We start from the raw sequence: 15192 nt of genomic DNA, 5'->3' as shown, positions 1-15192 counted from the left end.
GCAATCCTTGTTTGAATTTTTGTGGGAAAAAGAATCAAAACTAACACTATAGAGGAAAGCTAAGTATTCAGAATTCCCAGTTGATTTTTGAGGCGAGCAACATATATTTGAGGTAAGAACAAACATATGTCTTCCACAAAGGAATAAATACCTTTGTGTTTCTGGTCTCTGTATGAGAGTAATTGGAGCAATATTGAATCCTTTTTTTTAACTGTACAGAAGAGACAGACCTGGACTCAAAAATACATATTTCAGTCAACTGAGGTTTTGCTGCAGTGCATTAATGTTGCAATTAATAATAACATGGTCGATACCTTGGTAGCTGCTAGTCTGGAAATGGTGGAGTGCTTTGGACAATTTGATCCAGTTTCAGCAAGTCAGTTTTTAGCTCTTTATCAGGTAAGACAAGAACTGTAAATCAAAACAATAACCACAATGTCTGCTACCATTTTAGCTACCATAGTAATTGTAGTTGCATGCTAAACACAAGAAAGAAGCTGCATGCTAAACACAAGAACGTCCATTGGAATGTTCAGAAAATACTGTATTCTAGTGGAACAAAACTTGAAAAGTTCCAAGAATTACCCCATAGGGAACAATGGGAGGTTGAAACAAGCTCCTTGCTTTCTCATCTTTCATCCTCTGATCACAAAAATAAATTGGATGGTTGTAGCAGGGTGAGATCCCCTCCCTGGGATAGAGTTGTAAATTGGTTGCAAGGTTAAGGGGTTAGGGTTAAAAAAGAAAGCACAAATGCATATTACATTGCAATCTTTTCCATAGCAAAAAAATTAAGAAGAGCAACTCCAGTATGTGACAGACTTTTTCTCACTCACCCCACCTTCCTCTTCTTTGTTAGCTCCAACCAGTGACAGCATGAAAGAAACCTGTGCTTCCTAGCATTTTGGCTAATGTATAATTCAATTCCTCATGATTTGGAGGAATTTAAATTTTTAAAAAGTAAACCCCATAATATAAGAATACTTGAAACAACAAGAATTGGACCACTTTCATCCTAAGCTTGGTACAAAACTCTAAATTGTCCATTCTGAAATCAGAATGTTTTTCACACTCCTAAAAATAATCAGCTAAATTAATATTAAAATATGAAGTAGCCATGAATGCAGACCATTATATTATGGAATGCAAGTATTATTTTTGCTTGCTTCAACTGTAATTATATATTTATTTTGAACATAATGTAATTATAATTGAGAACTCTTCTCTTGATCAATGCAAATCTTCTTTTCTGGTTAGCATTTAGAAATCTATAGATTTAAGGCACAATGGAAGGAAGGTTTTACATTCACCTTCAAGAGTTAAGTGGCTTTCACTGCAAAGCAAACAATTTAAAATGCCATTCTAAAAAAATGCCAATGCTTTTCATCTGACTATTCTCTTGAATTAGAATGAAGATAACTTTAATAATCAGTGTTTACATAAAAGTTGTGTAAGTTTTTTTTTAGGGTAAGAAGATGGGTAAGATTTATTGAGAGGCTATTCCTTAGAAGAAAGATAAATAGCTGGAAATCTGTTCTTCATATTTATTGTCAATGTGGTTGAAAATATTTGTACAGTATTTTAATTTGGATGTAAATAGCTTGCTTGGGTTTTCAGAAGTGGTCTGTTTTTAAAAACATTTGCTTAGCTAATGTTAAATCTAATATTACAATCTTCCAGAGTTGTACAGCATCCTTGATGATGAAAGAAATCCTGTTAGCAGCTACCTTGAACAGCAGCAGTTCACAAATGGCAGCAATGCTGCATCTGCAGCACCACTTACAACAAAGAGGAGATACAAGTGCTCTCCTCAGAAATGTAGAGCAGAGGTTGACTGCTATATCAAAGGTAACTTGATCAGTTAAATGAAACTGTAATTCCTGCTCAGTTACAGATAGAAGTTTCGTCCATCTGAGTGGATGAATGGGATTGAATTGAAACACCTGTCAGGATGCGTACATGATACTTCACTCTCCTTTCCTTCAAGTTGTTCTGAAAATGTTCCTTCTAAAAAGAGCAGTAATATTACAGTTATTCTTATGTAAGGAATTGACTTACCTAATTTTGTGTAAGCAATTGACTGCCTAATTCTATTTCCGTGCAGGTGTTTTACTGCATAATTGAGCAAGTGATAAACGAACTAAAACAATCATTTCATTTCCCAACACTGAAAGGTTCAACCATTTATACATTTTCTTAGCACGGCAAATAGTTTGTTGTATTTTTTCAATAAAGTATTATTATATATTAATCACTGGCATGAAAATATTTACAAATAAAAATACTTGTACCCAGTCAAAATCTCCCTGACAATGCTGTTATTACACTTTAATATTTACGAATGATATTCTTAACTTTTTTGAAAAATAATTATTATGATTTTTGTAGGCATGGGGAAGCCTCTCCATTTCTTCACACCACTTTAACATCATGAATGAATTGCCAGTAAATTTTCATATAATTATTCTCCAGCATTCAGAAGACAGGTATGAATAGAACAGTGCTCATGAATGACTGATGTGTCTTTGGCCTGATGCAAGTATAGCACTTAAACATGATGAGTGCTAATCATCACTCCTTTTTCATCATAGTCTCTGCAATTCATGCATTTACATTCTGCCCTTGTGAAAAGTTCTGTTTGGAAGCTTCCAGTGCTTAGAGGTTTTTGGCAGGAATCCCTTCCCATAATATGCCATGCATGCCCTCTTGCCATCCTCCCATTTCAACTGATACAGTAGTAATATATTGGATGGACTTGTGAAACTCATTCAGTACTCCATCTTTTTTTCTACCTTTATTTGGCTTTCGTATTGTGTATCTCAGGAATACCTAGTGTGTTGACTAGCCAGCAAAGTCTGTATAGGCGTGAAGGCCCTGTTTTACAACTACCAATACTGTGGGAGTAAACTACTCCCATCTGAAGGACCCAACTTGTGCATAGTCAAGTTTTTGCTCTATTTATGGAATCAGAATAATATAATGTAAGGGTAAGAAGGGCCTTGGAGATCATCTAGTCCAGATCCTTGCTCAGTATAGGAATCTGCTATCATCCCCAACAGATGGCTGTCCAGCCTTTGTTTAAAAACACCTTCAGTGAAAGAGGGTCTGACACCTCCTGAGGCAGTCAGTTCCACTGTTGAACAGCTCTTATCAATTCTCTCTGCTGTATCTGCTGCACCCAGTCTTCTCTTTTCCAAACCAAATATACCCAGGGCTTCTAACTGTTCCTCATAGGTTTTTCCTTCCAGTCCCCTTATCATTTTGGTTCCTGACCCTTGGACATGCTCCAGTTTGTCAACTGAGTGATTGATGGTATGCCATCAAGTCAGTGTCAACTCTTAATATCCTTCATAAAATGTCATGTCCAGGACTGGATGCAATATTCTAGGTACAGTCAGTGCAGAATTAAAAAGAACAATTAACTTCTCTTGATCCTGGCACTGTATTTCTATTCATGCAACCTAGACTGCATTTGCTATTTTTTGAAACTGGATCACACTGTTGGCCCATGTTCAGCTTGTAATCCACCAAGACAGCCAGATCTTTTTCACATGTAGTATGCCCAGTAGGATTCCCTCCCAAGCCTTTACTTATGCCCTTAATTTTTTCTACCCAAATGAATTTGCATTTAGCATCTTGCTACTTTCTGCCTGTTGTCAGAATCCTCCTGAATCTTGATAGTGTCCTCTAAAGTGTTTGCTGTCTGTCCCTTCCCCATCCAAAGATGTTTGGTATCTCTAGGTTGCCTTGAAAAATGAATTTGTCCCATATTACATCTGATAGTCCCTCTCTGAACTGGTCAGTTTAGCCTCTTTCATTCCACCCACCATCCTGGGCTAACAGGTGACTCAGTAGCAAACTCCACACCAAAGACTTCACCTGCTATAGGCAATACATTTCAAGGATGTCTGTCACTTGCCTGACTGGAACCTCAGGTTAGTTCTCAGGCATGCCTGGCAAAATTGTCAAAGTCCCAGCTGTTCTGAACCAGAGCAGAGGTTGCCTATTTTACAGCTCCCAGTCTTTAGGCTGATTATAAAACTTACACAGGTTTGATCAGTGGGAAGACAGCATGTCCCAGCTACCTGCCTGAGGCACCATCTTCTCCTTCTAACTGGGAGTATTTGATGCATAACTCTGAAGTGGACAACATCCTGGGAACTGTTAATCAAGCTCCCTCCCCTGTAGATCCATATCCATCCTGGTTAATTAAGGCTGCCCAGAAGGTGATGTGTAGCTTAGTCCATGCAGTAGTTAACACATTCTTCAGTGAAGGGGTACATCATACCCCCTCCTCAAGAAGCCATTGCTGGACCCAACAGTGCTAGACAATTTTTGCGCAGCCTTCCTTATTGAGAAGGTGGTTGGGTACAGCTTCAGAGGAAGCAGATTATCTAGACCCTTTTCATTCATATTTCAGACTGGCACTGATTGCCTTTGTCAGTGACCCTTAGCAGAACTGAGGTGGTAAAGATGTAACTATCCTGGTCCTCCTTGATCTCTCAGTGGCCTTCAATAGCATTTATCATGGATCCTACTGGACAAACTATGAGAATTAGGTGTGGGAGATGCAATGTTGTGGTGTTTCTCCTTTCTCTGTGGCCAGTTCCAGTAAGTGCTGATGGGGGGTTGGGGGAGGTGGTGAAGCCTGAGGCCTCTGGCAAGCAGAGTGCCACAGGGCTTGATGCTCTCATCGATATGAAGCTGTTGAATGAGGCCAACAGAGTCAGGAATCATTTGATGATACCAGAGTACTGACAACCCTAACAAGACTGAATGGTTGTTATGTTCCTAGTTCTTTTGGTCTCACGGATTTTCCACCTTTAGTTCCATACTCCTCAGCAGAACAGGTATGCTGTTTGGGTGTCCTTCTGGACTCACAGCTCCTGCTCAAACAGCAGATGACAGTTGTGGCCGGTGGGGGGGGGCACTTTGGCTCAGATTTATGTAGTGTACCAGTTGCACCTTAAATACCTACTTACAATCACTGACTGTCACCTTGCATGTGGACTATTGCAGTGTGCTCTATGCAGAGCTGTACTTGAAGACCACTTGGAAGCTTCACTGGTTCAAAGTGGGGTAACATGGGCACACCTTGCTATGCTCATGTTACATCTCTGCTATATAAGCTGTACTAGCTACCAATAAGCTTGAGACTACAATTCAGGATGCTGGTTGTGACCTATAAAGCCCTTCCTGGCATAGGTTTTGGCTCTCTGAGGGACTCTCTCTCTCACCATTTCTCCCTGGCCAGTAAGGTGAGACAGAATGGGCATGTTCCAGGTGATCACCTTAAAATAATGTCATCTGATGGGACCTAGGCAATGTGTCACATTGTATCCTCCTGAAGTTGGAACTACCATAACACTGCCATTTAAAGTCCTGACTCTTTCCCCAAGTGCTGAGCTAGGAGAATATACCTTAATTGTATTTTATTTATTTATTTATTAAATGTATATGCAGCTTGACTCCCAGGAACCTGATTTTATTAAGCTGCTGGTTATTTTAGTTCCTGGTTATTGCATTCTTCTTTTTTTGTAATGTATTGGATTTGTTTTTAATTGTATACTGCCCAGAATTGTTCTTGAGCTGAGTGGCCTTTAAGTGTGACAAATTAAACTCTGAATGGAAGGTTGTAAGTAATTACAAGTAGTCCTTGTTTAGCAGCTGCCCCAGATAGCCACCGTTCACAAATACCAGGGCAATACACGGTGATAAAAAATTAATTTTCTGACCACAGTTACCACAACAAAGGCCTTCAGTGTGAAACTGATCAAAGAATGGTCAGTTTCAGACAGCAGCTGCAAAGCTGGCCAGAGGGTTCTAATCAACTAATTAAGGTCACAGAGCTGAGCTTGTTAACTGGCCTTTAGCACTTTTTAGAGACAGGCTGTACTGTGGAGCTTGTTTAAGCAATCTCTCTGCCCTGTGAGGGGGAAAAAAGGGGGTGGGGGAAACAGGTCAGGCACAGGACACAGTACAAGAGATCTTAATCTAAATGAGACTGCAGCAACCAGCGATCTTTGCAGTCTCTCTCTCAGTCACATGGTTCACTTAGTGACTGTGTTGCTTAACGACCATTTTGCCAGAGCCAATTGCAACCACTAAATGAGTTCTACTTGTATTCAGGAAAGGAAGGTTATTGTTTTTGTTTCTTTTGATAGATCTTTCCTGTATGGTGCTGTACTTGAAAAAGTAAAATCAACCAACCTTAAAGAGCAAAAGGAACAAAAGGAAAAGAGTGGACAGCAGAAAGAAAAGGGTGGAAAGGAAAAGGGTGGACAGCAAAAGGAAAAGGGTGGACAACAGAAAGGAAAATCTGCTCAACCAACTTGTGAGTATTTCTAAACAGTGCAAATGTAATTGCACTTTCTGCTGCAGAGCTGCACTGAGTATTTGGGAAATGAAAGTACAGTTTCTTAGCGACCAAAATATGTCCCTGAGTTTACCTCCTCCTTCTGTGCTCCACTGAACCACAGTAGCTTTGGCATGACTTTTTTTCAGTGATGATGTCACATTGCTATATAGCCCAACTAGTATATAAAATACTTTTCCTAGCAACCAAAAGTATCCTTTGTTTTATTTCCACTTTAATTTTTAATCATAGAACTTATAGATTAACACCTGAGTTTAATGGATAATTTTGGAGGAGAAGGCATCTATTAAATGTGTGCATTAGTTAAATCCAACTTGCATTTTGTGAATGTGCAAAATTGAGAAAGAGGAAGAAGTGTCAGGGTGGGGAAGCCTATACAGTGGGCTTAGGCAGTGGTGACTTCAGAGCTGTTGATAGGTAAGATACTTACCTCTGTTGGGTGGTTGAAGGATGAAGAGCTCTGTTAAACTGAGGCTTTACTGAATCTTAATAAATTTCGATTCCTTGTATTTTTATTACTTTACATTTAGGAGGATTGTGATGGCAATACTTAATTGCTCATGCATAGCAGTATAGGAACATAGCTATTATAGTAACAACTAAACCTAATTTTCTTATCCATCTCTATAACCCATTCATTTCTACATTTGTATGCTACATAAATGGGGATATGAAAAAGGAAAATGCAATGGGTTTTTAAAGAAGTTTCAACAAATTTAATTGGTTTGAATTTTAATTAACTCCAGTGCAGGCTAAAATTGTCCGGAGCCCTGTGGATCCTGAAACATTTTTAAATTTATTGGAAAAAGTCAAGGTTTATAAAGAGGAGATGATGGACGGTCTTTTGAGAGAAATAGAAAAAAATGAGTTTCAAAGAAAGCAAGTATCATCTGCCAAACTAGATAACGTAAGAAATGTTTAAAAGTTACTTAGATATTTCAGTAATTTAGATATTACAGTTCATGTTGGCTTTTTTACAAGTAAGATAACGATTATAGAATAATAATTTATGACTATGTTCATGAATGGAGATAATGTACAGTATAACAGTTGCTTATACAAAGTAAGTTTTTGTTCCAAATAGGGATGTGAACAAAATGGGAAATGTGTTGTTTTGAGTTGGCTGCATTCTGGTGGGATAAAACTCCGAAGTTCCAGGTACTTTGGAACAAAATTCATGTTTGAATGTTCTAGCCAGAGAAACAATGGAAATTCAGAAGAAGCCCCTTTGTTCCCTTGTTTTTCACCCAGGCTCACAAGATTAGGTTGTGTTGTAGTCTATTATGATTGCTACATGTCTGCCAACCTACATAAGAAGTAAGCAAATTGCTGATTTTTAAATATATTTTTGAAGCCTTAAAAAGATCTCTTAGGAAACAACTGGGGCACATCTCTTCTTTCACCAGTTAAAAAAAAACCTTAGAATCTGCACCAATTTGCTCAAGAGAGAAGTTTTTTTCATTCTTTGAAGGAAGCCTAAGGCACTCAGCCAACATGTTAATAGGACATTGGCGGGCACAAATCTCAGTCTACAAGTGCAATTCCATGTTAAAAAATAATCCCCATTGCCATTTTTTTCCTTTAGTTGAATGGTAGAATTCTGTTGGTGAATGGTCTGAATAGACCATTTCAGCTGGACCAAATGGCCGGGGTAAAGGGGATTTTTATGTGAGGATCTGCTGCTTAGTCAGCAACATGGGTTGCTTACTACTGCCAGTAGGTGCAAGGAGGCTTGAATGATGCCTGAGTAGGAATTTAGGAGATTTTGTGGCCAATCCCCTGCTGATTGGTGGTTTGTAGTGGGTGCAAGTAGCATAGCATGTTTCTTCAAGCTTAGACTTTAAGTACTCCCACACTATGCTTACTTCAGCCACTTGGGTGGTGGAGGGTCATCTGGGGATTCCTCTGGGTCACCGTCAGCAGCAGCTGTGGATCCAGCTCATCCTTCCCCAGCAATCATCCCTAGCCCCTTGGGCTAGTAAAAGGAAAGTAGGCTGACTGTACAGATTCACTAATCTTGCTAGGAGAATAGTGCACCCTTCTAGCATCAGGTACTGCCTCCTCTGTCATGTTGCCATCAGATAGCACCCCTGCTGGTATAGGAGGAATGGGCATTTTAGAAATACCATGCTTCCATATGACTGCCACTCTCCCTCTCCTTGACCAGCAAACTTTTTCCCAGAATATCCTTCCATTTCCTCCACTAATTTTCATATAGATGGCTATGGAGAACTTTTTGTGGGTGATGGAGGGGATGTAACTAGCTAGCCAGACATATGTCATGTTCAGCAACACTAGCTGTAGACCCACTTGATCAATTTGTTGCAGTTGATATGATACTGAGACCGGGCCTAACAAAACTGCACGCCCATACTGATTGTGTGGTCTCTTGGTCACCAACTCCATTCCAGACACTTTAGGTCTATTTTTTGCTATTTCACGGTGTGATATACTTCCGGTTCACAAAACACATATTTATTGCACAAATGCGATAGTAAAATACTCTTAGAACTAGAAAACCCTTCAACGTTTATTGAGATTATTGTTAACACTGGTCTTGACAAGGACTTTTTTGATGAGGTCATTTCTTGGTTTCTTTGGATTGGTTTGTGTCATGAGTAAGGATGGCCAGCAGGGGGCTCCCATCCAGGTTGTAAAGCACATGCGTAGCACTGAGGAATTAGGTAGCCATTCCAAGAGACACAGATCGGGCCCGCCTTAACTTTTGGGGTTTATCTGTCTGGGTTTTTCCCACGCTTCTTCAGTTTGTTAGGATTTCTGTTATGTAGCAGTAATAAAACACTAGAGACCTGTTCCTTGTCTCAGCGTGGTTTCTGGCTGTTAGGACAGTTTGGTCTGGTGTGGTCTAATATGCTCAAGTGGGGGTTGCTGATGGATAATAACATGTTGTGTGAATGTGGAGAGATACAGAATTAGGCCCCCCTGCTGACCTGCCAATTGTGGCGCAGAGTGGTAGGCGGCAGTATTGCAACCAAAAGCTCTCCCCACAACCCGGGTTCGATCCCAGCGGAAGCTGGATTCTCAGGTAGCCGGCTCAGGTTGACTCAGCCTTCCATCCTTCCGAGGTCGGTAAAATGAGTATCCAGCTTGCTGGGGAAGGTGATGACTGGGGAAGGCAAGGGCAAACCACCCCGCTATAGTCTGCCAAGAAAAGGTCATGAAAGTGGCATCCCTCCAAAGGGTCAGACATGACTCGGTGCTTGCATGGGGGACCTTTCACCTTTTTCATGCACTGAAAATGACTTGTTTTTGGCCAACAACAAAGCCAAGAAGGTGGCGTCATATTGGCAGTTTAAGGTTTGATCTGGATATGAAAGAAGAAGAATTTGTCGCAGCATCCTGGTCTTCCCTCTCCAGCAGCAGAGTCAGGTCTGGAATGGCTGTCCCCTCTGAGTTATTCTTACTTTTACCCAGCATCTCTATCTAATCTAAGCCAATTACTGCAACATGACAGTTCTAGTTTCTGTAACGGCTGAATGTTTTGTGATTTTCATTTTTTAAAAGCTTAGTTGTAAGACACAGGATAAAAGTTCAGTGACAGTACATAGAACAACCAGAGCACTCAAAACAACACCAGTCGAAACAGCCAGTTTGTACTCAAACCTTGGAACAAAACTTTTCAAACTTATGTATTTTGTGTAGAGCTTTGAACATCCATTTTGAGACTGAAATATCTTGCAGAATAGTTTTTGCTAATATTAGTAAGAATGTTTTCTGGGAGCAACCACTGTTAGTGCAGCCAGTGATTTAAGGGTAGTCACAACACTTTCTCTGAATTAATAGATGGCAAATAATTAGAAATGTGTCCCCATTCACAAGCGTAGGTTATAAGTAGAGGCTAAAAATAAAATTGAAAGTAACCAATTCTGGAGAAGGATTTTATGAGAATAGCTACCGTAATTATATTAATATATTCCTTAGAGTCATGGTTATCAAATGCCATGCATGCATATTTTATTTTTACTGAATAAAGAAAATAGCAAGAGAAAAACTAGAAACACCAAATTATTCTGTTTGTATTTCATACAGAACAGGGCTTTCTTTTTTACTCTTAGGCCTTTTAAACTGAACATTTATTCTTGAAAAATGTCTTAATATTTTGTCATAGAATGTAGAAGATGAAGATGAACCAGATTTAGAATTTATGTTTCAAACGATATTGTCAGATATGGAAGAATATCTGAAGCCTGTACTGTCACAGCTTCATCTCTCTGAACTGAGGTAACTAGTGTGTATGTTTGTATGTTTATCCTGATGGTTTACAATACCCAAAATAACAGTAAAATTCATTAAAATATCAATAAAATACATAACTGCTAAGGAACACCATTCCAAGCTGGCATCCACATATTCAAAAATAGCACAATGTGCATATAGAGCACATTGCTGTAGTCTGTCCTTGAGCTGCTGATGGCATGAGTTACCTCCCCCAGCAGCTTCATATAAATATTGAAAAATAGCATGTGCGTGTGAGAGAGAAAGAGAGAAACCCTGAGGTACTTAACATGGGAGCCAACTTCTACCCCCTCAATCCCATTGATTGGAACCTCCCACTCAGAAATGTGTGGCGTATTCCCACAGCCCCCCACTCCCAGCCCTCTCAGGTGATCCAGAAGGATACCATCTAAGAGGTCTAATAAAACCAAGACAGTGCAGTTCCCTTATCCAGGACCTGATGAAGATCATGCAATAGAGCAACCAGTGTGATTTTGTCTCATGCCCAGATGTGAACTCTGACTGAAAAGGAGCTAATTAACCCATTGTGCATTTGAAGTTCCAACATCTTCTCAATGACCTTTCCTAAAAGGAGAAGATGGGCTAGTGGGTGATAGCTATCAAAAACAACCAGATCCAGAAAAGGTGTCTTCAGAATGTTGTATGCCACCACCTCCTTCAAGATGGTTGGTACCACCTCTTCCCTGAAAAAGGCATTTAGTTCTTAGTTAAGGAATGTATTAGAGAATGATACAGAATTTTAACAAAAAAAACCCAAGTCTCTTTTGCTGCTGGGACCACCCCCTCACACACACACAGATAATAGCAGATGAATCCTGGAACCCAGTGGTTACATAGCATCTGCCTACTCTGAAATTCATCTCTGAGAACACTTGCAAAATTGACATGGTGTACTACTTATTAACCATCTGTTGCTTAACTTACTTATCAGCTACCGAACATATATTTCAAACAGTATTAAAACCCTCCCACTTATAGGAGGCTAGCCTTGAAAGTTGGTCACATCATCTCTGAGATAGATGATAGCCTGACCTGAGCTATACTGTACTGCAAAATAAGAAACAGCCAAGTGGCTCTCTAAGGAAAAAGAGAATGGAAAATGTAAAGTTATTGTAAAAGAATCTTAGTTTTAAAGAGAAATTTTCTACATTAGGGCACAGAGGAAAATGGGCGCACACCACTAAACTTAAGTATGTTCCAGAATATTACTACACCAGGACATAATTGCCATGGTGGCTATGAAGTCCTGAGCCTTCCCAGAACTCTCTGCAGAGCACTGAGACTGAAGTTTCTCAGCATTAATAGCTGATAGTATTCCAACAGCAGTCCTGCAGTGAGATCCAGGGGCTCAAAAAGGGATCTTGCCATGTAGCAAGGTGGGTGACACATGAACAGCCCACTTTTACATACAGGCATTCACAACCCACCATCTGTAGAGGAGGGTCCTTGGCACCACCCAGGTGTCTCAAATGACCATTAACCCCAATGCCTATTTCCCTATTTGGTGCATTCTGGCTTTGGCCCCCACCAGCAACAACTGAGAAAGGGAGGAAGTTGTTTGTACAACTAATGAAAGAAGGACAGAGGCTGCTTGACTGAAAGCTGAGAGGAAGACTTCTGGAATAAAAGGAGCTCTGATGAAGTAAACGTTGGAAACCTCCCCCTCACTCTGCTTTCTACTTCTGATATCAAAAAGAAGTTGAGTAAGAAGGCCTAAAAATAGGGGAAACCTCTTCTGCTGAAGAAGAAATAGAAACTCCCCCAGGCAGGAGGGAGTGGTAGAAAGGCTTCAAGGGGAGGAGATTTTGTGAGCCCCACCCAGTAGATAGAAATGTAAGAAGAAACATAATGCCCTTCCTTCCTACAATGCCCAGTTGGAAGAAATGCACCTTGCACCTCAAGGTCCAAACAGAGAGGGAATGGAGAAAATGGACAGGAAGATGGTACAAGGGCTGAAGCTGGCAGGTTGGGAAGTAATGAGACTAGAACTGTTTTGTAAACATGGAAGACTTGCCTCCACTTTTCAAGGCCAAGGAAAGGGAATGGCTAAATGTCTATTGACTTGGAAGAGATAGGAGGAAAAACCTAGGATTTAAACTCTGGATGGATGGATGCTATTAGTATTCTTTAAAAATTCTGTCCTCCGTAATATTGTAAAGATCTGTTCTGTTGTTTTTATCTCCTCAGACGCCAAAGTCCAGCAGTGTCTCCAGCTGACTCAGGAAAAAACAGAAAAAGCAGTCCAGGAAAAACTAAGGCAGATGATTCAGGGAAAACCAAACCAAATGAGATAGGGAAAACTAAAACTAAGGAGAAACACATATTAAATCAAGGTATATCTTCGAAGCATATTTAGAACACTTAAATTTGAATAAAAATGATTGTATTTTCAGATTTGCATGTTATTTACCCTTTGCATTTCTTAGGATTGATTCTTTTGGTACCATTCAGTGGCTGAAATTTGGTTTAAAAGAGCAGCCACAGGCTCATTATCTTTACTGTCCTTTTGTACTCATCTGTGTAAAGAGAAGAGAGAATAGAAACGTTATTCCTGCTTTTTGTCCTAGCCAAAATTCTGGTTCATAGAAATTATGACTGCATGGTAAGACATGACTGCTAAGATGTGACCGGTAATGCTCTGTTAAATGTGAACATATGTTAGACAACAGATGCAGTATATTGTCCCTTAATTCTCCCTTTAAATATGAGTGTGTGTTAGTTAATAGCCGTAGTATTATTTTCCTTCAATTTTTTTTTCTTTCTTGATTGTATAGTTTTAGTAAATAACATTATTACTTTACTATTGTTTATTTTTGATGTTATGTAAACATATTGAGAGCTCTTCCACCAAAGTCAAATTCCTTGTATGCCTAATCATACTTGGCCAATAAAGTATTCTATACTATACTATATTAACTATCCCTTAAGGGTGTTTTAATCCCAGTTTTCAGACAGATTACAGGTTTGAACAAAACAAAACACAATGCTTCAGATCAGGAACATGTGCTTCTAATCACTTTATTAATGTGAAGACAGAAGAGGCTGCAAGTCAGGTTATGTGTTCAAATCTGGTAATGCTCATAAAATAAAATAAAACATGTTTGCAATTGTTTATGAATGTAGTCATTAGATTTAGGTGGGTAAGGAAGTGTTGCCACATAGTTAATTAAGTATTTGTTATTGATCCTCTCCAAAGGGTTTTGTAGCTTGTAAGATATACTATATCCCCTGAGCTTATCAGACAGGGTTAAAAATTTAGGGATGAGAACAGAATTAGTTCATCTGAACAGGACGGAAAATATCAGAAGAGATTTTATTCTTAATCCCTTTGTGTATGTTAGTGGTTGACCTCATTTTTCCTGTTTTCATCAGGTATTGAAGATATAGGAGAATGTGTGATACTATTGGTAGATAAAAATCTTATGGAATTACCTTTGGAAGCTCTAGGTATTTTTCAAGATGATGCAATAAGTTCTCTGTCCAGAGATTTTTCTCTCCAAATGGTCTATAATCGGATGCGTAAAGATGAAGGAGGTACAGCTATGTTTACAAACATTTGAAAATATAATCAAAGCTTCTTGTGGTTGTTTAATTACGGTAGTACAGAAACCTTATTCAAGTTGTTCTGCACAACCAGTTGTGTTAATTTGTGTAATTAGGTTTGTGCATACTGGCCTTATTTAGGTGTCTCAGTTTTGCCTTCCCACTTCCCAGCAAGGCTGGATTCAGCAGCGAGGTCTGAAAAGAGATTCACTTTTATATGAGTAGAACTCACAACATGAGGAGCAGCTCCCTTCAAATCTCTGCTCAGCAAAGAGAAGTCAAGAATTGAGAGACACTTACTGTATACGCACGGGACTCTTTCATGTCTCATATGCTTTTCAGATATTTACATACTCTGTAAAGATATACTACCTAAATAAGGCTAACAGCATTTCAGATCTTGATTTCTTCTGATGCTGGTAGAAAATGTAGTCCATCTATGAAGCAGTGTTAAAAAGGTATGTGCTAAGTCTCAAAAGAAGGTAAGGGATAGGGAGTGAGAGATCTGGCCCACGGCCCCTCCTTTGTGGGGTGCCGCAGGGTTTGGTACTCTCTCCGCTCCTTTTTAACATCTACATGAAACCACTGGGTGAGATCATCCGTCACTATGGGGTGAGGTATCATCAATATGCAGATGATACCCAATTATACATCTCCATCCCGGGTGAAGTAAGTAATGCTGTGGCCACCCTTTCTGAGTGCCTGGGGGCTGTGGGGGCCTGGATGGGGGACAACAGGTTGCGGCTGAACCCGGGGAAGACGGAGTGGCTGTGGATTAATGGCTCCTCGATTTCTGGGAAATTGTCATCTTTAGTTCTGGATGGGGTTGCATTGCCCCAGACAGACCTGGTGCGTAACTTGGGGGTCCTCCTGGACTCACGGCTCCTGCTCGAAGAGCAGGTGGCAGCCGTGGCTGGGAGGGCCTTTGTGCAACTTCGTGTTGTGCGCCAGTTACACCCGTTCCTGGAGCAAGAGGCTCTTTGGACAGTCACTCATGCCCTGGTTATCTCCCACAT

General features: G+C 39.9%; 1 protein-coding gene across 1 annotated transcript in view; it reads left to right on the top strand.

Annotated features, from left to right (window-relative positions):
• Nucleotides 1-15192, top strand: part of CFAP46 (cilia and flagella associated protein 46) — a 95809-nt gene that overhangs the window by 68265 nt on the left and 12352 nt on the right. Inside the window, exons 44-51 of the mRNA XM_063306572.1 lie at nt 220-399; nt 1681-1848; nt 2389-2486; nt 6165-6334; nt 7123-7283; nt 10506-10618; nt 12821-12966; nt 14006-14167. Of these exons, the coding sequence (XP_063162642.1) occupies nt 220-399; nt 1681-1848; nt 2389-2486; nt 6165-6334; nt 7123-7283; nt 10506-10618; nt 12821-12966; nt 14006-14167 (1198 nt within the window). The remainder of the gene's footprint in view (nt 1-219; nt 400-1680; nt 1849-2388; nt 2487-6164; nt 6335-7122; nt 7284-10505; nt 10619-12820; nt 12967-14005; nt 14168-15192) is intronic.

Source organism: Candoia aspera, chromosome 6, assembly GCF_035149785.1.
Source record: "Candoia aspera isolate rCanAsp1 chromosome 6, rCanAsp1.hap2, whole genome shotgun sequence".
Taxonomy (NCBI): domain Eukaryota; kingdom Metazoa; phylum Chordata; class Lepidosauria; order Squamata; family Boidae; genus Candoia; species Candoia aspera.
Note: the sequence above shows the minus strand (reverse complement) of the source record. Positions and strands in the feature narration are given on the sequence as shown.